Source organism: Parasteatoda tepidariorum, chromosome 4, assembly GCF_043381705.1.
Source record: "Parasteatoda tepidariorum isolate YZ-2023 chromosome 4, CAS_Ptep_4.0, whole genome shotgun sequence".
Lineage (NCBI taxonomy): Eukaryota > Metazoa > Arthropoda > Arachnida > Araneae > Theridiidae > Parasteatoda > Parasteatoda tepidariorum.
The window spans coordinates 89,313,559-89,340,788 of NC_092207.1; the positions used below are offsets into that span (position 1 = coordinate 89,313,559).

The 27,230-nt window shown below is 27.8% G+C and overlaps 2 protein-coding genes across 2 annotated transcripts in view; one reads left to right on the top strand and one right to left on the bottom strand.

The window, feature by feature from the left end:
- Positions 1-4,791: 4,791 nt before the first annotated feature.
- On the top strand, positions 4,792-8,982 carry LOC107456459 (small nuclear ribonucleoprotein F). The gene is made up of 3 exons (XM_016074325.3): positions 4,792-4,921; positions 5,302-5,427; positions 8,754-8,982. Exons 1-3 carry the CDS (start codon positions 4,919-4,921, stop codon positions 8,883-8,885), a joined length of 261 nt encoding a protein of 86 aa, XP_015929811.1. The 5' UTR covers positions 4,792-4,918; the 3' UTR covers positions 8,886-8,982.
- Positions 8,983-15,750: 6,768 nt separating this feature from the next.
- LOC107456460 (Jumonji, AT rich interactive domain 2) overlaps positions 15,751-27,230 on the bottom strand; it is a 31,318-nt gene continuing 19,838 nt past the window's right edge. The window contains exons 12-20 of the mRNA XM_021147483.3: positions 26,038-26,153; positions 25,880-25,950; positions 25,660-25,774; positions 24,467-24,575; positions 23,231-23,413; positions 20,372-20,496; positions 19,766-19,934; positions 18,129-18,233; positions 15,751-16,541 (exon numbers count right to left, since the gene is read on the bottom strand). Coding sequence (XP_021003142.2) covers positions 16,428-16,541; positions 18,129-18,233; positions 19,766-19,934; positions 20,372-20,496; positions 23,231-23,413; positions 24,467-24,575; positions 25,660-25,774; positions 25,880-25,950; positions 26,038-26,153 — 1,107 coding nt within the window. The 3' untranslated portion in view covers positions 15,751-16,427. The remainder of the gene's footprint in view (positions 16,542-18,128; positions 18,234-19,765; positions 19,935-20,371; positions 20,497-23,230; positions 23,414-24,466; positions 24,576-25,659; positions 25,775-25,879; positions 25,951-26,037; positions 26,154-27,230) is intronic.

A 27,230-nucleotide genomic window follows, 5' to 3' on the forward strand; every position in this document is an offset into this window, starting at 1 on the left:
GCATTTATTGCATCCGAATTAGTGAGCATAAATCTGCTTATTTACTCTATTGTTGACAGAGAAGATAGAAACTAAATATAGAGTTTCTTTAGAATAAGAATAGTTATCAAATTATCAGTTAAATTTATAGTATTAATTAAGCTTCATTATAAAGGTGATGTCATAACAATTTATGTTTTTTCAGAATTGGGTGATAATTTTAATTGAATATAGATCAAAATTAGAATCAAGCTCTTGGGAAACGAACTAGAGAGTATAAATTTACTTATCTATTATTTATCTATTATTATATCTATTATTGGCAGAGAAGATAGAAACTAAATAAAAAGTTCTTTATAATGAGAATAGTTATCAAATTATCAGTTAAATTTATAGTATTAATTAAATTTCATTACAAAAAATATGATTTCATAACAATTAATGTATCTTCCGGAATTCGGTAAAAATTTTAATTGAATAAGGATTCAGAATTGGAGCCAAACTCTCGGGAAAGTCCATGGGTTGGATTCAAACATTTAAACTCCCGACACAAATAATAAAGCTTTTTTGCACTCGCCGATGGTTTTTACGTTATTAAATTAAGCATGACACTTTTTTAAAAGTTCATCTCATGAAATTAAAGACTAACTGTAATCAGTATCATTTGGCATGATACTGTTGCTCCAGGCCATCTGATGATGGTGTTTGAGGCCGTTCGCCCAGTAGTCTGTTCGCCCAGCTGTCAAACTGATACCGGATGTAACAAGGGTGAACTTTAATTAGTTAACATGAGAGATTCCACCCCAGTACTCCATCAACTCATAAAATCATTTTTAATCTTCAGTGAAGAGGAGTGATATCATCAAATGACTCGCGATTTTCCCATTTCCTCTTCCCTATAGGAAACTTGTATAATTTTCTGTTAGAATTATATCTTTTTTATGCATTGATCATTTTACTGTTATGAGGAACTTAACATAACAACAAAACTGTTTACTTAAGAGAAATGTAAACTCTATGTTTCATAAGAAGCAAACAGATATCGTCAAGATAAATGTTTTTTTTTTTTTTTCTGGATAAAATTTTGTGTGATTTTTATTTGAATAAGAAAATAAAAAATTGAAATATTAATTAAGATAATGATGTAATTTATATAGTTTTAAAAATCTTATGCCATGATTGGAGGATTGTATACCTTTATTAGGAAAAACAAATACGATTGTAGAAAAATAAGAAAAATATAAAGCGTTATCTCAATCGAGCTGTGTTGCCCTTTGTAGGTCAGGCTCCACAATGGGCTATAAGGCTCCACTATTAGATTCCATAATTTCATGACCAGCAGTATGATGAAGCACAATAGGACTTTGGTCAGCAATACACAATACCCGCCTTTATACCCAGAATACTGGTACTTTTAAATCTGAAGCTGAGTGGACACCAAGTTGTAACCGGGAAACGAGCATACTTGTATATTCCTTAATTAATAATTTTTTTCTTTTAAATGTTAACATACATACATGGCATCATATCAATTGTTATTATTATTATTATTATTTTCATTTTTNTTATTTTTTTTTTTTTTTTTTTTTTTTTTTTTTTTTTTTTTTTTTTTTTTTTTTTTTTTTTTTACGATTACATGAATGTTTGCTACGTTTGCGTACTCTTATATCTTATTATTTACCAAAACGTGAGTACAGAAATTTTTCGTCGACTATATATATATATTTTTTTTACACATATTTTTTTAAGAAAATAATTCATATCTTATGATGAAATCCTGTGCTGATTTTTTAAGCATTGTTTATAAATCTTTTTGATGCAGAAAAGTAGTAATATCATCTCTTTAATGATGAATTAAGTCTTCTTCAAATATCAGAATTTTTTTTAAAATTAATCTTAGAATAAGTTATTTCGGTTACGGCCAGCTCCAATCCCGTAGGTTTTAATGATACATATTCCTTCTGTGATTATTTGTGTTCCGTCAAAATAACACAATTTCGATTGATTAAAGTATTTAACTGAAAAGTCATTTTTTTCTAGACTGCTTTTGTTCTAAGTGCTTAATCCAGGCATTTGTATACGTATCATGGTGTACTAATGGATAGTGTTTTCTACACTAGGGAACGCTGCAAGCTCGGTACCGCCTAAATTTCCGGGTTACTGTTTCCGTTGTATTTTAAAGCCATTTGGCATCATTGTGNATTAGAAGCATGTATTTTTGCAAACATATTGTATTTTATGATATGTAAAAATGCAGGCTTTTGATTGGCCCAATTTGTCCATCGTAATTGCGAATTAGCTGTATGGATGGTGTTTTCTACACTAGGGAACGCTGCAAGCTCAGTACCGCCTAAATTTCCGGGTTACTGTTTCCGTTGTATTTTTAAAGCCATTTGACATTATTGTGTTTTTAGATTCTTGCAAACAATGTATTTGATTACTTATTACTTATGTTTACAATGCTAACAATACTTGTGTTTACAATACTAAAAGTGTTAACACTAACGTAAGATGGTGCACAGCTTGCAACACGAACAAACAGTAATAAACAAATGGAAAGAGGCCAAATCAAGACTGCCAAAAAAGCGAGTTATTCAAAATCTAGCAACCATGTCACCTTTTTTAACAATATATCTCTAAATAACTAAAACAAATTTTCACTTCAAACTCACCAGAATAACATAATAACATTAATATCTTATGAAATACGGCAGATTTGAGCTCAGAAATTATCTAATTTATTTCTTTTATTGAAAACAAAATTATCCGTTTGGAAATATCACCTCGCAGAATAGCATGTTGTAAGCAGCAGCAAACGTTCTAACCGGAACTAGAGCAGGCATACAGCTCGAGATTGTTATTGTTTACATTTCTACTGAAAACACCATCCATATTTGAGATTTTTTTTTTCAATATATGTACGTCTAGCTTCAGATATCCTTTGGAAGCAAGTCGACATACGCTTTTAGGCAATCCCCCTTTCCTGTGACAGTAGTTAATCGATCGATAGGTATACGGGTAACCCAGCATCATATAGAAGTAGGGAGGAGTGATAATTCAGCCAGAATTATCACCAGAGCCGTCCTAATAGCATAAAAATGTTTTAGACCCTTATAACATGCCATAATGTTTAAAAACGAACTAAGAAACTTCACATAAATAAAATAAATCATTTTTAAGATATGATGCAATAACTTTAACATAATTAAACACATTTTAATAGCCCCAGAAACTCAAATAAATCATTTTTAAACTATGCATAATTTAAAAAAAACAAAGAAACATTTGAGATGATAACCATTTGTAATACTCAAATAATAAAATAATTCTCAAAACCATGGAAGTTAATTAAAATAATTAAATGAAATAAACATGAAGGCATGACAAATAAAAAAAATTCAAAAGGTATGAATTATCTTGTCAAACTAAACAGTTATTCAAACATCTTTCAATGGCCCAGCTAAATTTACCTAAAATTTTCATTGGAACGTAGAAAAATAGATCTCAGTTCCCTTTTTAAGTTTTTTTTTGGTGATAAACTATTCAAGTTATTCGTGTTTGCATAATAATCAATTACTACTTGTAGGAAAAAAAATGCACACTTTATGCAATAGAATATATTTATTTAAAAAGAATATATAAGGTAATGTTGCTTATTCTAAGCTTTCTTTAGTGCAATTTATGAAAAATTATATTCTCAAGGGCCCCCTGAATACCTGGGGCCCCCGGGCACTACCCGGGTGTGCCCATGCATAAAGACTGCACTGATTATCACTATCGTTGTTTCGGGCTATAGGTGCATCATTCAATTGTTGCGACTCTTACTGAGTTGGTCGGAAGTGAAATGAATCCGCCAGGACTTCATTATTGGCTATCGAATCTCGAATAAGCCATCTGGGGCGAGACTGGTTTCATGCCTTTGGCCCTTCTCCCTTCCCTCTCCTCCTCTTTTCAGTTGTGTAGGAATGTACAACGATATTTTCCCCTTTTATTTAATAAAAATATTTTTTTTTTAATTTCCGTGATGCTTTTCTTTAGAACTATGCTTAATGTAGTTTTCAGTTTCATGTAGTTTTCCAACTTAAAAGATTTAAATCTATATGAAAATCAAGAGAGAAACTGACACACTTCCTTCCTCTATGACTCTCCACACGCTAATGGGTAAAGCATGTGAAGTGTTGCCATAGGTGGAGAGTTCTGCTCTAAGCCACCTGCAGCCCATTTCGATCGCATATATTTGTTGTTGTTGTTAATTTACGTCGCACTAGAGCTGAACAATGGGATATTGACGACGGTCTGGGAAACATCCCGGGGGATGTTCCGAAGACATGCCATCACAATTTTGATCCTCTGCGGAGGGGATGGCACCCCCACTTCGGTAGCTCGACGACCTATTTAATCTTTAAGAACTTTTGTTGAAATTAATTAGAAAAGTAACTGTACAAATGTCCTTTGAAGGAAGAAACGAAATTGCACTACCTAAGTACAGAGATAAAAANAGCCAGTGATGCTTGACTTCGGTGAGCTGCTGGGAACCGTGTCTTAACGATCAGTCCACTGCGGGACCGATCGCATATATAACAATATATTAATAATATAAGCAATATGTTAATATTTTGAAAATTGATAAGACTTTTCAGTCCGTTTAAGAACTGCATCGTCAAAATAGTTTAAAGCGAGCTCCCAAAGCAGCGTATAGCAGAACTGATCCAATGTTTTTTTTAAAAAAAAACAGGCGCTTAGACGAATTTAGCAGCGTCATCTATAATTCAATTTTTATTAAGTATCAGCATACAAAAGCTTAAAGCTGATAGTTAGTACTTTTAACAATGAATCACCTTGATCAATTGATGTTTTCTTAAGATTTACTGAGACCGCTCAATTGCCGCTGAAAAAGTTATACAAAAGAAATTAACAATCGACCACTAATTAATTTGAGATGGTATGTCATGGTGGTATATTTTCTTTGTATTCTACATTTGTTGTCTTTTATAGTAATAAAAACTGAATCATATTTAATTTTTTTATGGTACCTTTTGAATTTCACATGACTTAACTATACTGATGCAAAATTATTTATGTGTCGCTAAAAGTAATTGTATTAAGGCTTTTTTTTTCTGACTAATCGATGACTTCTTAAAGTAAATTCAGATGGTTGGAATTCCTGAAATGAAATTGTTTTTTAAATCGAGCCAAATCTGAAAGAAAATCGAGACAACTCTTTTGATAGAACATGAGGCATTTTAAATTATATTGTGTCTCATTTATATTTATAATTATATTCTTTACTATTTTTATTTTAAAATGCATTTTTTCTTTTAGAGTTTGCCGATAAATCCCAAACCATTCCTGAACAGCTTGACTGGTAAGACTGTCATCATCAAACTGAAATGGGGAATGGATTATAAAGGCTACTTAGTTTCTGTTGATGGTTACATGAATTTGCAGGTAAATTCATTTTTTTTTTTGTTAGGTATTACTTTCTGACATAATTTGAGTTTAAAGCATGGGTAAGACTTAGCAATGGTTAATCTTTACATTTTGCAATACTCTTAAAATATCTCTAGGTAAGGGAACATTTCCATATTGTGATCTGTCACATGAACTACAATTGAAAAGGTGCCAAATAGATTTTAAACTTGAAAAAGAACATGTAGAAATTTTCTTAAGGGTGACTGATGATTTTTTGAGTTTCTCGTGGAACACTGCTAAGAAATCGCCACGATTTGGCAATTATTCTGCTGCAATTCGTATTATGAAATCACCCCTCAGATTTATGGATCAATTCCCACATAATTTATTAAAATTGGTATTTTTGAAAATTTAATTATAAAACGAAAATGTTTCTTTTAACAGATAAAACATTTTCTTCGTTATAATTTTTTTTTTGTTGAATGGTTATCTATCAATCTTTATCTCTGATATGTCAGGATAATGGAGCTTTGAATAGTGAGATATTTTAGGTTTAAGAGCCACATACAGAATAAATGCTTAATAGTTTTTATGGTTTTGATTTCTAGGAGTAGCAGGGATGAGGTTTTCCGCCCAGAAATTTCAGCTTTTGTTTCAAAAATTCTGTTTTTTTTATCAAATTTTAAAAATTTTCTGTAGTATTTCCCGTCTTTTTCAAAAGTTAAGCTGTTAAAATAAATAATTGTATTTATTTTAATTTTCAAGATAAAAACAATAAGATTTGTGCATTTCAATTGTCCATTAAAAGTGCTGATTCATGGATTGAAAATTATACTACCCAAGTTAACCCTTAATGAAACTCAAGCATTGTTGGCATCTCATGTGTGGGGCCTTCACTGGTTCCCGTTTGCTACTAAAATCTAAACTTATATTAATAGTACTATTACAAAAAAAAAGCAGATTAAGAACAAAAAATTGCTAAGAATTGCCCATTTTTTTTTTAAAAAAAAAAGCTGTTGTCCTGTTCTACCAAATTATCAAATTCCTATGAATAAAGTTTAAAAAATCATGTGGAAATAGGTAAAAGAAGGATAAATAATCAGTGAAAATATGATTGCAAGTGTTATAAATGTTTGAATGGAATAGTCGCAGAACAAGTGTGTCAGGAAGGAATTACTGTAATTTGAAATTTTAGTGTCAAAATATCATTAAAAGTATTAGAATTAAAGAAAAAAAATGGCTTAAAGTACGATTAGAAAACGATGTGGATTTATGATTGCATAGCCGTGATTCAAGAATGACAAAAAGTGATTCACATAAAACTTATAAAAGAAGTTTTAATTGTTTAGAAGACGATCATATATTTTATTTATTAAAAGAAAAAGAAAGCTACACGGGTTTTTTTGTCTACAGGAAATTTGTAGTTCTTACATTGTAAGATACTGTTTTTTTGAGGGGGGGGGGGGCATTTGTTTATCAGGCATGTGATTCTTTCTAGGCAGGGAATTCAGCAAATCTCAAGACTGTTAATTCTTGGATATCTGTTAAATAATTTATTTTTCAGAGTTCCGCTTATCAAAAATTTAAATTTATTTACTTACGCAAAATCACCTTAACAAGACATTTATTCTGGTCTTCCAGCATCCTCTTTTTTTTTCTTCCTAAGTTCTTATTCCTGTGCAATAAGAACTTTTTTTTCCCGGATTTATTAGAGAATAACACAACTTAGAATAAACTTCAAGAAAAAAAATACCATGATAACTTAGGCTAGAATCTGCTGAGGCACACACCAAAGTATAAAATTACAAAAGTAAACATTTAAAAAATAGTTCCCTAGAAAAAATGGTGTTTTCTTTCTTTCTTTTTTTTTTAACTAAAATTTTAATGAGTAACAATTTTGTTGTATATTCCAAAGCAACAATTATTTAATCAATGTGATATACTTGCCTTTTTTTTATTTGGTTACAATTAGATTGAATAAATTTTTAATATGATATAACAACATAGAAATTTTAAAATTGCGCTTTCGGTAATTAACTTTTTAACCCACAGTCCCTTTTTCAATCTTTTTTTTTTCCAACTGCAGTTAATGCAATTGATTTTCCTGTGGTTTTTAAAATTCTGATATTACCACACACAAAATTTGAATTGTGCTTTTGAATAATCACTTTTTGATGCGCTCAATTTAAGTCAATACAATTATAAATTAATACGGTGTTTCCAGCTTTTTAATGGGACGATAGTGCTGTCTTTTCAATTCACTTTTTTCACAGTTATGGCTACTGATATCCTCCTGGTTTTTTGAATCCTGATATTTTCATGTGATATTACATTAAGAAACAAGAACTTCAAATCGCATATCTAAGTAAATACTTTTCTCACTCGATTTACACTAAGTTCATGATTAGTTTGAATCTTTTTTTTTTTTCCCTTTTCTGGCAGTTATTGCTGTTGATTTTCACTTAATTTTTAAAATCTTGATATTGTTATGATATGAAAAAAAATCGAGTACCTGTGTATTCTCTATTTGACACCATAATTCTATCACTTTTTCCATCAATTTTTCGGTTGTAATCACTACTAATTTGTGCATATTTTTTAAAATTTCAATATTTTAAATACAATTTTATTTATTACACCACTTGCTTCTCGAAATGTACATTTAATTAGCAGGGGTCTGTCTAGGTTTTTAAGTGAGGTATCTATTTTGTGAAAATTTAGACATAATTTGTGAAAAACTAAAGATTATATTAAAAAATCAGCACAGAAATATGGATTTATCATTTGTTTAAGGGCTACAAAAATAAAATTTTAAGAAAAAGTATTTTGTGAAACTACCGTTTTTCCTAAAGTTGAATTTGTGAAGGTACTGCCAAACGGTAGTAAATTCGGTCTGGAAAGACCCTGATTAGCCCCTTTTTGACACCTCCTAATCGTGTGATTTTGTCGTAAATACACATGGTTTTATCATATATTTTTTTTGCGTTATTACCATACATTTCACGGTTTCTAAAAATTCTTTTAAATTTTTTACTGTGGTGGTGACTACTAAACTGTTACTGCTAATTTTTTTCAGCATATATATTCTTTAATGAAGAAAAAATATTAGATAAGAAAATTTCTTGATCTCTTTAAATTTTGTAAATAGTACTTTTAAGCAAAAGAATGACAGCTTTTTTTAAGTAAAAAGAAAATTATACATTGAGGAAAAAAAAAATCAAATAATTCCTTCCTCCAACAATCATGCCTGGTTTATGTAAATTTTGCCCATCAGTTACTTTCATTAGTATTCTTTCTTACAGCCTCCATATTAAAATATATTATTGAAAATTTTTCTAATTGTATTTTACTTTGACATTTAGCTTGCTAATACAGAAGAATACATTAATGGGGAGCCTAAAGGAAACTTGGGTGAAGTTCTTATTCGATGCAATAATATCCTGTATATTCGAGGTGTTGATGAGGAAGAAAAGGATACTGAAATGAGAGATTAGATTATCTACTCTCATTTACTTCTCATCCATGCAAATGTATAAAAAGATCATATTTCTTCATTAAAAGTGGTGTTGTAATAAAGTGTTTTTGATGTTCTTTGAGTATTTTTTTTACATTTGTTGGGTTTTTTTATTACATTTTTCTGTCATTTTAATTTGAGTCATACATTCCAAACTTATTTACTTGTTTTGTTAGACCATAGAAAAAAGACAAGATAAACTTTCTTAAGAAATGATATGTGCAGTGTGTAAAATAAAAATAAAAGAAACTTAAATGACCTCTTAACTAATGATCAGATTTTCACATACTAATCTAATGATTTGAAGGTTGGACTTTTATATTAATTAACTTGTTATGTTAATTTTAAGGTAAAAAAGATCTATCTTTTTTTTTTTTTAACTTGGGGTTTGTCCCATTGGCCACAGTGGAGCAGCGTCGCCCACGTCACACAACCACAAACCCGTTTATAGGACGGGTCACATTCACATAAAGAGGAAAGGACAAAGAACACAGAGAGAGAAAGAAACATCCATGCCCTGAGCAGGATTCGAACCTGCGGCCAATGGCTCCGCAGCCAAACAGGCTAACCACTCGGCCACCTGGTCGGCTCATTCTCTAAGCTAAATGTACCTTTTTTTTCGTCCAAAATTTGAATTTTAAAGCATAGGTGTTGCAGCAATCTGGTAGATATGGTCTTAATAGTTTTATTTGGATGATGGTTGAAATTTTGGACCTCCATAATTAATTGTGTAAAATAAGGGTGCACAACCTTTTTGAGTGAAGGGCCACTTGCATAATAGGTTGGCTAGTAAAGACCCGATTTAGTATTTAGGCTTGTGTGTGGCAGACAAATATTTATTTAAACACTAGTGCTCTAGCTTTTTATGAGTATACTTAATAATATATTTGTAGAAAATTGAATGCGTTTAATTATTAAAATTCGTTCAAAAATGAAAAAAAAAACTTTTTTTTTACCAAAAATAAACATTGGAGAAAAGAAATATTTTTTTTATATCATTTAATACAAAAGTTCATTTTAAAATAAATTCAATGACAAAAAAACTGCAATGCTCACAGAATGAAAGTATGAAAAAAAAATTAAATATGTATAGACTGATATTAATTCAAAGTAATATTTTAATTGAAGAAAATTTATAAGGTTTAAACAAAAGTCTAAAATAAAAACAAAACTGTTATAGTTCAAAATAAGATTTAATACTTATTTTTACTTTCGATAGTATTTCTTTTTACTGAGTTATCAGATTTTTTTATATAGTAAACGTTTTCTTTCTTTTTTTCCTAAAAAAATCATTTGAGCAACAAAAAATTGGTGTCAAAATTACAAACAGTGAGCAATTTAAAAATTCACGTTGCCCTCCATTCGTGTCTAAAATAAAAGCAAAACTGTTATAGTTCAAAATAAGATGCAATACTTATTTTTACTTTCGATAGTATTTCTTTTTACTGAGTTATCAGATTTTTTATATAGTAAACGTTTTCTTTCTTCTTTTTTTTTCCTAAAAAAATCATTTGAGCAACAAGAAATTGGTGTCAAAATTACAAACAGTGAGCAATTTAAAAATTCACTGCCCTCCATTTTGTGAATTTCTTACGTTACAATAACATTGTTTTTTTTTTTTTTTTTCGAATGACAGGCACTGAACTTAAATCGTTTCACCTTAGAAGATGCCAAAGGTGTTACTCATTCCGCGTTACCCAGAGAGCACCTGTGAAGCAAAGACACGGAGGCGAATAGCATTGCCCACGCCACACTACCACAAACCCGTTCACAGGGTGGGCCACATTCACACACAAGAGAGAATGATCCATGCACAGAGCGGGATTCGAACCCGCGGCCATTGGCTTCGCAGTCAGGAGCGCTAACCGCTCGACCACTTGGCCGGCACACACACAATAATATTGTATTTGCTTTTAAAATTAGGAATGCAAGGAATATTCGGCTTTTTTTGTCAAAAATTCAGTTGGCCGATATCGGCCAAATATTCGGCAAGCCATTTTTTTAGAAAAGTATTTTTTTTTCGCTATGTGTATGGATATAATAAAGAATAATCTAAAGTCGCATTTTTAACTTTATTATGAATAGTATTGTTTGTTATTAGAATTAGTTTTTACACATATTTGTTCGGTTTCAAAATTCATTTACTTGCAATTTTATCTTCTAGAAGACAAATGGAGAAACGAAATTTGAAGAATTGAAACTAGATTACTTTATACTGATTTATTGTATAAGTATTGATTTATACTTACTTTATACTGAATCACAAGTTTTCGTACTACTTTTTTTTTTTTAGTTATATTCAAGCAAATCAATTTCAATGTAAGAATTGAGAACTATTTTTTTCTTCTTTTATTTTAACGGAACATCTTAGACCATTAATTCACTTTTTTCCTGCACTGTAATCTAGATAACCGGTAACATCGAAAACTGTGATTTTCAAAAAGAGTTTTAGGAACTAATAATAATTTTTTTTTTTTTTTTAAATTGACCTTTCTCTTTATCTTGACAGCATATTATAAAGAGCGTTTCCATTAAACTTTATTTACTAGCATTTTTTTTCCTTCTAAAAATACGGCAATGTGAAAAAAGTAAATTGAAATTTTGAGCATTGGATTTTAAAATTTCGATTTTTAGGAACGTTTGTTGTTTGTTCCTATCTAGCTTTTTCGTAAAAAAAAAGTAACAACTTTTTTATTATAACACGGCAATTTTCAAGAGCGTTTCTGTTAGACTTTATTATTTTTTCTTCACTTTTCATATATGGTAATTGGAAAACGGAGATGTTCAGCTTTAAAAATGTTTTTCGAGAATTAAGATCGATTTTTATTTTCTCTGTTTCGCTTTTGTACACAATCTTTTGCTTTCATGATTTTAATTTGATCATTTCAAGTGTGGCATTTTAAAAAGGTTTCTCATTTGCCTTATTTTTTTTAAACGTTTTATGAATACGTTTTTCCAGAAAATATTATTTTTAGCACTGCAATGACACTGACTTTTTAGCTCTGACTGTTCTTTAGTTTAAATTTTACTATACTGCTCAAAAATGTTGTTATTTTACCCTGAATATATGTTATTTGGCCGAATATTCGGTTATTCGACCATATCACAATTCATTACCATTTGTCATCAAAAAAACGATGGAAAAATAACTTGGATTTACGATAAAAATAAATTGTATCAAAAAGAGATTATTTAGATGCGCAATTAGAAATTCGCTCTTCTTAATAACAACGTAGTGAAATAACGGGATCGTCAATCTCACGTGGAAAAGTATAACAATAATTGCAACAAAAAAAGTTACAAAAATCATTTAAATTTACGATGATTTAAAAATCGCATGTCGTAATAAAAATATCCAAATTCTTAAGACGACGTTTCAATGCCTAGCATAACTAATGAAAAAAAAATGGGTGAAAAATAGAAAGAAATAATTGTAGGGGAAAAAAAATCACTTAAATTTACGATGAAATGGGCACAAATAAAGTGCGTCAAAAAGTGATTATTTAAATGGGCATTTTAAACTTTCGCAATGAAAATGCTGGAATTTTCGAAATCACGTTGAAAATTGCTTAAAAAATTATTTAGATTTACAATAACATTTGCACAAAAATCGCATACAAAAGTGATTATTTAATGGCGCTATTCAACTTCGAGATTCATAATAATGTAATAAAAATATCATGATTTTCAAAACTGTATGAAAATACGATGTTTTCACTGCCGAAAGATAACTATGGATTTACGATGAAATCGACAGAAATAAATCACGTCAGAAAGTGATAAATTAAATGCGCTATTCCCGATTCAAACCTCACGAGTCAGAATATTATATGAATCGGAATTTTAAAAACCGCATGGAGATCGGTAGTTGTAATTGCTGGAAAGAACAATCACAAAACGTCACTTAGAATAAAAATTAAATCGGTAAAAATAACGTGAGTCAAAAAATGATTACTGAAATTCGTGTAATGTAATATTGTATTATAAATATTGCGTTTCTTTAAATCATGGTGAATTCCGTACAATAATAACCGTTAAAAAAGTGATCGAGAAACAACATAGATTTACTATGGAATCTGTGAAAATTGAGAGCGTCAATAAGTGATGACTCAAAAGTGCGATTTAAAATCGTCCACATTTTTTATTTTTATTTTTTTGAAATTCAAAAAAAAAAAATTCATTGTGTTTAGAAGCTCTCGCTGATCGCACATCAGTAGGTAGCCGTAGGTTTGTGCACCCCTAATTTAAGAAAAATGTATAATTTTACAATTTGAAATATTGCCTGGTTTAAGTAATTAGCTTACTTAGGTTTGGCTTTTGAATCATTAAAATTGTTTCTTAGCATAGTTGCTATAAAAATCAAGGTATTTGATAATGCAACTTTGAAAAAAGCCACCAAAGATATGAGATATTGGATTTTGAACAGTGCTGGATTATCAATTAGGCCAGACTAGGCTGTGGCTCCCAATTATTAAGGGCCCCCTTAAAATGGATTTTTTGAAAATAAATTAAAAAAAATTAAGCAAAACAATGATTTTTAAAAAAATTAATCAATTTCAAATATATAATAAAATACGAGCATTTTTTTTTTTGCATAATGTTAATCATATTTATATAAAGATATCTAAATAGTTTTATGTTTGAATAAATAAAAAATATACTAGAAAAAAAATTTAATCTAAGGGCCCCAAAAATTTGAATGGTCTAGGGCCCCGCGTACGCTTAATTCGACCCTGGTTTTGAATCTTTTCAATGGCCAATACATTAAAGCAGCGATTCCCAATTTTTTTTCAACTGTGGCTTCTTTTGATGGAACACTGATTTTTAATGAATACATTTCATCAGCAATTGTGAATACATTTATTAATGGAAGATTATTTATAATTTTAAAAATATGTAACGATCTATATTCATTAAATTATTTGGAAAATATTTAGTTAATGAATGAAAAATTTTCATCCTATTGTTTTATGAATATCAGTCTTAAAAGTTGTTTTTATTTCAGAAAATTGAATTCACAGGTTAGAGGCATCTAGTCGAACTCTTTATTTCATTTTAATTCATGCCTAAACTAAAATTGAATGAACTAAAACACGGTTTACATTAAAATAAAAAATTAAGAAAACAAATGTTGAGAATTGTTATCAGCAAAATATATTTCTTCAACGTTGAATTAGGTTATTTTTATTCGATTTGATATACCAATGGAATTTTCCGAAAATGAATATCCTTTTCTTTTTGAAGAAAAATGGTTTTTTCTTCATAGTCATGGTTTGGTGGAAAAGTACGTAAACTAGTTATTGCATATCATGGCTAATTTATCACTCCTTTAAATGTACACTCGTGAAACATTTATGTTATTTCAATAGGAAGGAACATATTTTTTTTGTAACTTTCAATGTACTTTATTTCTTAAAGGTAATAAAAAAACATTCAAATTTCTAAAAAAATGGTTTAGATTAACAAATTGGTTCATATGGGCATGAATAAATATTTCTTAATAATTCTTCATGTTTAAATAAGCAATTTGTTTATTTAAAACCAATTTGAACATGGGTGTAAATTAAGTTTTACAAATTTCATCTTAGTGACTACATTTTTAAAGTAGGTTATACTCACTACGTTAAAAAAAGTAGCTATAGTTACCTACATTTGCAATTAACTACAAAACTAGCGCAGTTTTTCCGACCTCCGCTAAAACATCCTCCATGAGAGCAAATTTTATCAATATTTTAATTTTCAGTAAAAATATAAAAAAGGAATAAATGGAATAGAAAAATTTACGTGGTTTTTCATTTCCAGCTTACAAATTGAATTAATAGTTTAAATTTATTGAGTTAATGCATATGTTCTGATACCTTACATATTCTAGAATTATTAATTTTATAATAAAGTAGGAAGTGCTTACCATACATTTTTATTCTTCAATAACATATGAATCATAGATACATTAATAATTTTTTTTTAGTTCTCTTCCCTTGTAGAAAATGCATGCTATTTGATTTTAAAAAATAATGTGTTGTGGATGAATTGGGTTTCTACATTATTTTGGTACAAATAAGTTACATTAAAGTTAATAGTTTAGTTAGTTAGTTCAAAAAAGTTGTAAAAATTGGGAATATCTGTACTAATGAAAAAACTAAATAACACAGTTACTTACAATTTATAAACAAATAAAAACTAAAAACGTTTAAAGAAAAAATTGTTTTTTAAAGTTTAAACCTTGGCTGACACATATACATACAGCTTATTCTTGAAGAAAAATATTAGCTGAATTCCATTAACTATGGAATGAAAGTAAAAGTTGCTGAATTCGTGGAAGACTATCATCTGTGCAACTAATATAGCTGTGGATAATTGCATAATCAAGCCATTTAAGGATTAAGGATAAAAAGTTTCATCAAGCCATTTAAGGATTAAAGAATAAATGCTTAATCAAGCCTTTTAACGACTAAAATAATAGCTTAAACAAGCCATTAAGGAATCATTGTCTACATGTTGTAGGACAATGATTTTGACTACATTGAAGTATAGTAAAACTTGGTAATATGTATCTCTTTTTAAATAAATAATCCCAAGAAACTGAAGCAGTAAGATATTGCTGGATTAAAAACTTTATTTGCTTCAAAAATTTTTTATTATAATTTTTGAATAATAAATAAATATAATTTAATTTGATATTTTAATATAATTTTTAAACAAATAATTTTTGAAGGGAATGTAGTTTTTAAGTAAGTAATGTTTTTTTTTATTAATTATAAATAAACAGTTTCTTATATTTCATGTAATAAAATTTTTTTGGTGAAAGCTGAGAAACCATTTACAACTGATTAAAAAAATCTATACAAATTTTAAAGGTTTATTCATTTTATTCACATTACACAATAATAATACATGCTACTTCATTTAAAACACTTACATTTCAAAAAATGCAAAATTTTATCAAGTTTCTTAATTTTTTCACAAGCAATTTATATACATATTCAATAAATATAATGTTTAATAAAGTACTCTTACTTTGTAAACATTTCGACAAATAATGCATTTTAAAGCATGTGCAAAATTAACAAACAAACAAGCGTGACACATTTTATTTACAGATTTTAATTTATACATAACATGCAATTATATACAAACATATTTCAATGCAAAAACTTAATGAATAACAGAATATGTATTTTTTTATTAAAAAGCATGCTGTTTACATTAATAAATTCATCAGTATTTAACTTCAGTCATAGTTTATTTTCATTGATTGTAACTTCATTTAATTTTTAAAAGAAATTCATGAAACATGCTTAGTACAAAAAAACTGATTAAAACCAAAATATGATTGTATACGTTATTTTTACAGCAAAAATGATGAATATATAAATGATAAAATGTTGGCAATATATAAATAATGAAAGTATGAAAATTGAATAAATGGCACTGATTAGTATAACATAGAGTTTAAAAACATAAATAAATAAAATTTAAATAGTTTAAAATTGGTTTGTCTGAAACCAAAGAGTCCAATAATTTATTTCTCTACAACTGGGAGCAGTTTTTTCTTAGGAGATTTCTTTTTAGGAATATTTATTGGCAGTTGAGATACAAGGTCTTTTATTCTTCTAACAATTTCATCAAAATCTCTCTGCAACAAAAAAGAATTATTGAATAATAATTTGTTTACAATGCTTTAAATATAAATGTTATAAAAACTACAGTTTATCATAAAGTTTTTTTTTTCTTAAAGAGGATAAAAAAAAAAAACTATTTCATTTGCGATTGAATAGCGACTCAGAATTATGTATAATTACTGTAAACAATCACAAATTGACAAGCTATTGAATTATTATCCAATTACAATTAATAAAACTACTTCGATTGCAATTAAATAGTGACCCAAAACCATGTAGCGTTAAACTATGTAAAATTATGATAAATCATCCATCAATTGAATAGTGACACAAATCAATAGCTATACTATTTAACTACTCTATTTTTTAAACAATTAAAAATTTAAATGTAAGAGGAAAAAAAATAGAGTTAAAAAAGTGGATGTGTATTGGATACTAACCCTTATCAGACTAATGTTGCCATATAAACGGCATGGAACTTTTACTTGTTAAATCCAGTATCAAGAATATAATTGCTAAAATCATTTCATAATTTTTAACACACTTATTGTTGCCATATTTGCAAATAATTTAGTTGTAATTAATTAGTATAATTGTACCAGACGGTAAGTAGGAAATTGAAATACTTCTGGACTGTTAAGGGTTAAAAATAATTTTTTTTTTCTTTTTATGATAAGCTATTTTCTTATTTTTCAGTCTCCTTTTTTCTGTTTTTGAATTTGATATTTCACTTTATCCAAGATTGTTATAATAACTGTTCAATCAAATAATTTCTTTAAATTAAAAGGCACAATTTGGGTAATAAAAAAAAAATGTTCAATAATGGAAATTTTTACAGTTTACATTTTATGTCTGTGGTAATAAAAGTAATAATATTAAGTGCAAGTTTTCATATAAAAATTGATTACATAAGAAATTGCAGTTGATGAAGAGTATAAGTCAAAAAGTATTTCTGCCTTCAAAAAAGTTGAATTTAAGTAATTATGGCCAAATTTCAATTAATGGAAACATGAAATCAGCAGTCATAGTATTTTATTCATCATAACAATGGCTATGTGTATACACAATATATATATATAATTAGTAACCTTGTTTTAATTTACAATAGAGTAAATTAGCAGCCATTGAATAACAATTGTTTTTCATAGGTATTTATGAAAATATAGGAAGAGAGTTATTAAACATTAAAAAATTAAGGGCATGACATTTTTCAATGCCTTATAAAATGTAAACTAAACATAGTATTTAGATAATTCATACATTAATTCATTACAGTATTTATAGAAATTTTTCACAGAAGTTGCTGTGCGAAATTCATATCAAAAATGCATTTGGTTCCTTTTGTATGTATTTCTTGCTTAAAACAAGTTAAAAAAGATTTTTTAGTCTAAGGTATTATAATAGATACATAAATTTTAGATGCAATGCATTTATTTTAAATTTAATGCATTTAAAAATATTTCTAACTAAAACTAAACACTCCAACATAAAATCATCCATTACTTTTAATATTTGGATAGATTTTTTGCAGGAATTATTGTTTTGAAAATCTGCAACAAATAATATTTTTTCTCAGTGAACATGTAACAAACTATGCTTACCTCGTCATAAGCATATACAATTTTGCATAATTTCAAGTTTTTCTTCTGTATCTGCTCTAAAGCATGCGGAAGACAATATATTGTATCCTCAGGAGAATAAAATACCTATATAATCAAATAAACAAAATGTATATTAGAATGGAAAATATAACGATAAGAAGGAGAATAAGAAAATAATCAACAATTCAATTTTGCATACAGGTATGCTGAACAACACTTACTTAATACAATATGAGTAAATATTGCAGATAGATCATGAAAATTTAGAGTTTTTCTGTTCCAGAGATTACAAGTATGGATATGCAAGTTATTTTCAAAATTGCATTTTTTTTTTTAAATGCAGTAGTGTAACTAAAAACTCATTTCTTGGGCTAAAGTTCCATAAAGTATAAAAGATGAGAAGTATCTGGTTCTTAGTAATACAAGCCACCTTAATTTTTATATAAATTTGCTATTTCATGATTTAAAACCATGACACAAACAGTTAACTAAAACTGGATAGGGTAAGTTTTCTTGAGTAAAAGTGATAGAAAAAAAACCAGAAGACTTAACCCTTTAATTCTATTTGGATGGAAGAAATCCAAATACAATTAAAGGGTTAGTAGAAGTGTTAGTTATGTTTTGGTCTGTGGTTTTATCACAAAGTAGCAGGCCTCAACATCCTCAACAATCAGGGTGCGTAGCCAGATTTTTCAACAAAAAATAAGCACCCTTTAAGTACTTTTTAAGCACTAAAAAAATATTTTTAATCATTTTCCAAAAAAAAAAAATTTATTAGGATCTGTGCAGTATTAAAAATTATTTTTTTCTATCGTTTAAAGTTCTTAATTTATAAATAAAAAATCAATAAAATTCAAAAAAATTTTAAAAACGTTACACAATCATAATATAATAACTAGTTTCTGATAAATATTGCAGAGAAAATCATGAATTTTTCGTAATTTAGAATGACAATTGACATGGCAAAGAAAAAATCACTTTTTAAAAGATAGAAAATTGAGCACTATTTACAAGCACCTTTAAAGGCTTTTAAAAAACATAAATCAAAATTAAACACCTTTAAGCGCTATTTAAAAACCCTATGCACCCTGACATATGGCATTACATTTATCTATATTGTAATTATTTCTTTAAATTTGTTTTATTATTTATTTATTTTTTTTAAAAATTATGCAAATTGACTAATCTCTCTCTCTTTTTTTAAAAAAATATCTACGCCTGTAGTGCAATCACATCAGTTCAAATATATTGAAATTTACTGTGCATACATAATACAGGGGAAAACTGGTTCTTGAATTACAAGCACATTAAGAAACATATTTTTTCGGATGCTCATAGAAAAAGATTGCGATTTTATTTAATACTTGCCTAAAATATTTTTAACTCAAATTTCAGCAACACCATTAATTTTAAGCAGCTAGTTCTGAACATTTAAAAAAACTTATTAGTGATTTTCTCAGTTTTTAAAACTTTAGGCAGCAGTCATTAAAATCTATTGAAGCAGATATAATGTGAAAAGAAGAAAAACCTGGCACCTTGTGTATTAGATGATTTAAGAAGTTAAAGCTTTATAAAATTAAATATATATTTTGAACAGAAATGAAAACTCATAATCAAAATAACTGATTTATACTAACTCTTGATAAGTAACAGGGGGCCGAACAAACTTCACACTCGGGTTCACTTTCATAAATGACACTTTTTGACTTTTTCTTTTTGTCTTTCGGCGGCTCTGATGTAGGTAGTCTTTCTAGCTCTGTCAGACCAAGTTCATGTAATTGAGCTCTCAAGCTCATTTCTTTAGATCTAAAAGAAATAGAACAAGTAAACAAAATTAAGTTAAGGTAATTATGTCGGGGAAATATTTTTGAGCAATCAGTTTTAGAAAAAAAAGAGAAAAAGATTTTATGCATGGATTAAACTATTTGACGAAACTGCTAATTTCTATAAAACGAACAGTAACTGAAAAACTCAATTTTGCAAAAGCATATAATTTTTTTTAATGCAAAACATTATCCTTAGAAAAAAGCGTTGGCTTTTTGCAAGTTCTAACAAAATTCCACATAATTCCTTGTCTGCATGTGAAACTCAAAAACATGAACAGAAGAATTAATCCGTTAAATTAATAATTATTTCCTTTAAATGACCAACAATTAAGATGCACATATAATTAGTATTTATATAAAATAGATTTGCATCTTTAAAAATTTTTAAGGTAACTAGAAAAGAGATAAATAAATTACCTTATGTTTTCAATCATTGGCAAAATTTTCTGAAGAACTTTCAGCTGTGGCTTAGGATCATTAGCTATGCTAAAAAGCAGCTTTTCCAGTGAAAAGGCAGGTGATTCACAGCTATTATATATATCCTAAAATATATGCACATGGTTACTTTAATATATATATAAGCACACAGATATATTACGATTATTTTTCACTTGATGGGGAGACTATATTTTAAAGGGCCCTGTCTTAAATATGAAAGATTTGGTGCAATATAGTGATAAGCCATACTTTCACATCAAATAGTCTATAAGTACTATTACCAGAACAGTACTTTACAAGTTACCAAAATTTCCACAATACACAGGCACAACTTAATATTGCTAATACAAATGTAGTGTATACATGTTTTTTTTTTTTTTTTTTTTTTTTAATTTAATGATGAAAATGCTCTTTTTGAGCTATTTGAAAATGTGGCTTACTACTATTACATAAAAAAATTGAAGGAAATTTTACAGCAACCACTTCTTTTCATGTAGCTTAAAATACATTTGAATTTCACATCTTGAATTTCTTTGAATGAAAGAACAGGATTCTTCGGTTTCCTTTTGTAGGTGGTTGTAAAGAAAATAGGCAAATATCTATACTTTTACAATTTTGATAATCAAAAGAAGGTATTGCACCAAANGAAAAAAAACTTTAACAATGGATCGAATCATTATGTTCATATTATAGTCTAATCTAACTAGAGCCCTTTGAAACATATCAATAACAGTGAAGTAGAAATATATAGTAACTCCTTAACATACATAAAATTGCTATTTTTGTTTGAAAAGCAAATCAAGACATTGAATTTTAAACTTGTGTGAATATGAATCGCTACATAGGTTTTTAAAAAGGCGCAAATACGAATCACAATATCGGATTTTTAAATCTCGTAAATAAGAATCGTAACATACAATACTCAAATCATGTGAATCAGAATCGCAACACACAAATATGATAAGCTATGTTTGATATTAAAATCGTGTGAATGAGATCGAGATATTAGCAGATTCCAGGCTTGGGACCTCTAAAAGGCTTGTCAGAAGCAGCGTCGTTTGAACTACAAAAATCGGATCTATCTGGAGGGCGGGTAAAAAATTCCGAAAATCTTACTTGCTGTGAGTAAACGGAGAGAAAACAGCTAAAATAAGTAAAAATGAGAAAGGTTTGGTAGCTATGCAGTTTGAATTTTCTGTTTCTCTTTGAAAATCAGTAAATTTTCTGAAAAAGCGGAATACTTATAAAAAAAATGAAATTTTTAGAAAAATCTGAAATTTTGACAAAAAAGCTGAAATTCAAGTGATAAAAGTTAAAAAAGCGGAAATCCGCTAAAAAGCGGAAAAATCTCATCCCTGATTACCAGAACAGTACTTTACAAGTTACCAAAAATTCCACAATATACAGGCACATTTTAATATTGCTAATACAAATGCAGTGTATACATGTTTTTTTTTTTTTTAAAAAATTTAATGATGAAAATGCTCTCTTGAACTATTTGAAAATGTGGCTCACTATTACATAAAAAAATTGAAGGAAATATTACAGCAACCACTTTTTTTCATGTAGCTTAAAATACATCTGCATTTGAATTTCACATCGTGAATTTTTTTGAATGAAAGAACATGATTCTTCGGTTTCTTATTGTAGGTGGTTGTAAAGAAAATAGGCAAATATCTATACTTTTACAATTTTGATAATCAAAAGAAGGTATTGCACCAAAATTCAAAGGATTCATTCACAATTTTGGAAAATTTCTTTAGGAAGAGAAAAATACCTCCATGAAATATATTTTTGCTTGATTAAAATTTCCACTTATTTAGCTTTTTAGTGTATGTTAAATTTAACTGAAAGTTAAAAGTTTATTTTTTTATTAAAATACACAATATTTTTAGAATATTTTATAATAATTAGATCATCAAACATTTAAAAAAACAATCAAAATTAAAAATGCATTCAAATTTTCCTTTTTCATAAATTATGATTACAATTAATGAGAATTTTTTTCCTTCTAGCATATAAAAACCATAGGTAAACACTCATATTTTTGAGCCTTATTACTTTTAACTCTCCTTAAACTATCCTCTTAAAAGCAATTACTATAATGACTTAACTTCACACAAAACCTTTGAAGAATTTGAATTTAGAACAATAATTTTTTTAACAATTTAAGCTAATATTTAAATGAATGTTTCAACATATGTTGTTCAAATATATTTAATAAATGCATAAAATAGCACAACTTTTGGCTCAGAGACCAAATTCGGATCTCAAATAATGTCTCCTGAACCTTTTAGCCAAAAGATTATTGTTGTGGAAAAAACATAAAATGCACAAGAAAATTTTAGTATTGTTTTTTAAACAAATTTTAATAATTACTGACAAAAAAAGAAAAGAAATTATAATGAAAAAAAAATTCTAAAATGCAGAAGTATTAGTGTCAATTTTTTTTCTTCATATTTTTTAAACCAAAATAAAATGTAAAAAAATTTAGCACAAGTATTTATTAAATTTTTTTAAAGATGTAGATTAATAAATTATAAACAACAAAAAATCATTTTTTTTTAATATTTCAACATTTAAAAAAAAATTTTGTGACTATTTGTATACATTTTATTACATTAAGGAATAATTTAGTTTTCAATCAACATAAAAATTAATTTATTGTTCATTTATATTTCCTGTATACCTCTCCGAAAAAAGGTTGCATGCTCTTTTTCTTTTGGAGAATTTAATATTGCAAAGTAAGGGTACATACTCATAGTAAAGGCACCCCTTTATTTGTCCCAGTTTTATTAAAGCTGTGAATAAGTAATTACTTTTCAAATCCTTTATTACCTGAAAAGCTTTTTCAGCTAAATCCAGCCATAAAGTTGGAGCAAAATATACCGATTCTGACACACAGTAACCACAGCATATAGTTGATGTGAAAGATTCAGGAAAAATGACAACAAATTGTCCACTTTTTTGTATTGTGCGAGTTAAAGATGACCCATTTTTAACCAACAGATCAGGAGGTATCTAAAAAATAAAAGTCTGATTAGCATTATTATAAACAGTCTGTTGCATTATGAAACTTACAAAGGGGCTGTATAGTAAACCTTTGCAAAGACAACGGGAAATAATATTTTCTTTTTATGTTCCATTTTTTTCAAATCCAGTATAATAATTAATATAACATTACAAAGTTTCAATAAGTTTGTTCTGGAAATTCTAATTCTATTTTTTTTTAATAAAAAATATCACCGTTAATGAAAGTTGACTTATTTCCACAGCACAAAACATTGTTTACTTTTGTTAGTTATAAAAGCTAACATTAAAGCGATTATTAAAAAAAAATTGATAATTATTTTTAAAAAACAAAAAAAAAACAACTTATTTTTGCTCTTTTCAAAAAATTTGCTTATATTATTTGAATCAAACGTTAGCATCGCTATGAATGGTTGATGATAGGGGCAAATTTTTTCCTAACTGTTAATATTTGACACTTTTTCATTCCTTAAATTCAAAAGTTAAAGAATAAAAATCAATTAAGTGCGTATGTTTTCTAATTACATTTTTAATTTTGAATTTACATCTTTAATATGATGCTCAAACGTAAATTGTTTATTTATTTTTACCTCATACTAGAAAATTTTTTTGTAATATTTTGTTAACCATCTAAAAATACACACACAAAAAAAATTGCAATTAATGGTATTTCCAAAAATATTTAAAATGAGTTGACAATCCATTAGAAAGATGCCAATAAAACAATGATGAAATATGTTACCAGAGCAAGTTGTTTAGTTCAGAACCACTTAAGATAGTAAACAAACACTAGCATACTCAGTAGTGTTTAGTCTTTAAACTATATTTGAATATTAAAAAATGAAATACAAAAACTAGATTATAAATATGAAAAATATAATTACTAATGTTAAAATTTAAAAATGTTTTAAACAAGGAATGTTCAATTTACATTTAACATTCTTACATTAAATTCTACTAATCTGTAAGCATTTCATTTGAATTCAAATAATGGAATAACTTATACATAAAATGTGAGTAGGGACAGAACAATAAAACTAATACCATTGATGATTCAGAAGATAACCACAATGGTTTATCTATACAACATTCAGGCACTATTTTCTTCATAGCACTTTTGAATTTCTCTGAACCAATAGCAGGAATTCCATACCTAAAATATCGTAAAAGCATTTTCATTTATTTGTAAGCAAACATGCGTTAATTTTATTTTCAACTGATATTCAAACGTCTATATAGAGTACGTCTCAAAATTTATACAAGATTTGAGTTAAATAAAACATTAAATATTTCGTGTAGGCAATTGAAGAAAAAAAAAAGAAAACAGACAGGTCACAGTTTAGGGTTAGCAAAAAAGCAGCATTAAAATTAAAAACAATGTGTTTACATTCTGAAGGCCCACATAACAAACCAATTACTGCATGAAACATTTCTTGGTCGTGTACTCTTGTGTCTCAGAGATTAGAATGGGTACCCTAGATTTGCATGATGTAACACCATTCGATTTTTTTCGATGGGGTTATTTGAAGTCAAAGGTCTATATCAGCAAGTCCATACCCACTCGTGAATTCATTGAAGAAGGGGATTAAACTCTGCATCAACAAAATTAAGCCTTATTTATGCAAATAGTCATGGAACATTTCAATAAAAGAGCATGCCCGTGTTAGCAAATCCATGAAGGCTATTTGCCTGATCTGTTATCCATACATATCAGGCAAATCCATCCATATCTACTTTTATGTTTTAACAATAAAATATATACAACTGGAAAAAAAAAAAGAAAAAAGTTTTTTATTTAATAAAAATTATATATATATACACATCAAGAATAAGAGTTTAGAACAACTTGTTTCATTATTTTAGAAGTATATTTTATAAATAAATGTTTTCAAAGTATTTATTTCAAAATAATTTTTAAATGTTTATCTTTTTATCAAGTGAAAGAATATGTACAAAACGTATTGGACAAGGAAACACTAACACAAATATTTGAATTTTTATATTATATTGTGTTCATAATTATTAAATGATGTAGACAAAATTAGATCATATAAACATATTTCCAACAAATGAATTTTTTTACTGCTCCTTGCAATACTACTTTAAAATTGAGGTCTTAGATAAACAATGTAAAAAAGGCAGCAACATTTTAACTTCATTAGTACTGGAAAGAAAGCAAAACATAAATAGCACAAATTGGAAACAATTTTCCTAGATTACAAAAACAAAGTCCATACCAAATTTTACTGGCACCAGTATGTAAATATTCAATCCATGGCAATGAATGAGGATCTCTGTACCAGCAACTAGTAGTGAATAACATACCAACATGTAAAGTGGGACTTGTTATACCTAAATATATAAACACAATAGCAACTTAACTACAAACTCAAATGCAAAGTAATTTAATTATAAAAACAATGCATAATATTACGAAAATTATGATAGGAATATTACCTGAGATTGGCCCCATTGATCTCAATATAGACCTATTATTATTTGTTAAAACCTTTAAATTCCATGGATGTCTAAAAAGAAAGAATATAATTCTTTTTTTATTGGCTATTTATAAGGTAGGAAAAAAATCATATTTAAGAGCAGAATGTTTCACTTACTTTGCGAAAGCACTTTTGTTACTTGGAAATCCACTTTGACTAGTATTGCTATCTATATTTCCAGCATGGACAACAACATGTTGATTTCTTTCAGTAACAATTTTCCAAAATTCATGCTGCATAGGAGAGACATAGTAAGATAAATAAAATGTAAAAATAAAATAAGGGCGAAAAATCAAGATATTTTTCATCAAGCTTAGATGTAATTGTATAAAAATAATCTATAATTTTGCATGTATCAAAGATTACTTTTACTTTTAAGCAACCAATATTATTTATCACTGAATGAAGAGATAATAATTACTTAATATAAGTGATAATTGACTTGCAAGTCTAATTTTGTCACCTTTAAGTAATTGATTTAAAAGTTACTAAATAAACTCTGCTTAGTAGACTGTTCAAACTTTTATCATATATTTATATCGTTAAACCTCAGTTCAACAATATTTTGGGGACCAAACAAATATATTGTTGTAGAGGGATACATTATCATATCGAAGGCCTACATACTTTGGGGACACAATAAGATTTTTTTTAAAAAATTTTATGTTATATATGTATTAACTATAAATCTATTCATATATTATATAAACATTTAATTTGCAGAGTGGTAATTATGGTTAAATATGAAATTAGATAGGAATGTTACATCTGTGACTTAAGAGATAACGAAGGTAATTCTAAGAATGGATGGTCTTGGGGTGGTCTATGTTCATCAAGGATGGGGTATTGAAATCTGAATACGAAAGTCATTATTCACTGAGGTGAAAAGAAATAAGATAAGTGCATAATCAGCAGTGAGTCTTTTCTTGTCAGAAAAAAATGGCAAAATATGATGAAATAAGATCTTTTACATTATTTGAAAACCTATAATAAATGGAGAAAATAAGGTTGAAATTGGAAAAAAATCGTTTTACAGTGGTTTATTGCTTCAGAGAATATTGCAATATTGAGAGGTGGATAACATTAATTCATATTAAAGTTCGTCGGGACCACAAAACATTATTGTTCATAGTAGCGAGAGTTCACTGTATATATATATATATATATGAATTTGTACTTGAATTGCATTCTCTGTAATATTGTGGCCTTTGATCTAAATAAATATTTTTAAAAATTTTAATTTGTTCGGAGAACATTAAATGACAGGTCATCACATTAAAATGTTTAAAAATAAATATTTCACTTGTCAC

Bases quoted from the DNA above. Each gene is read 5' to 3' on its own strand.
- LOC107456459 (XM_016074325.3), top strand. The intron at 5,428-8,753 runs GTAAATTCATTT...TTTGACATTTAG, and splicing joins ATGGTTACATGAATTTGCAG to CTTGCTAATACAGAAGAATA.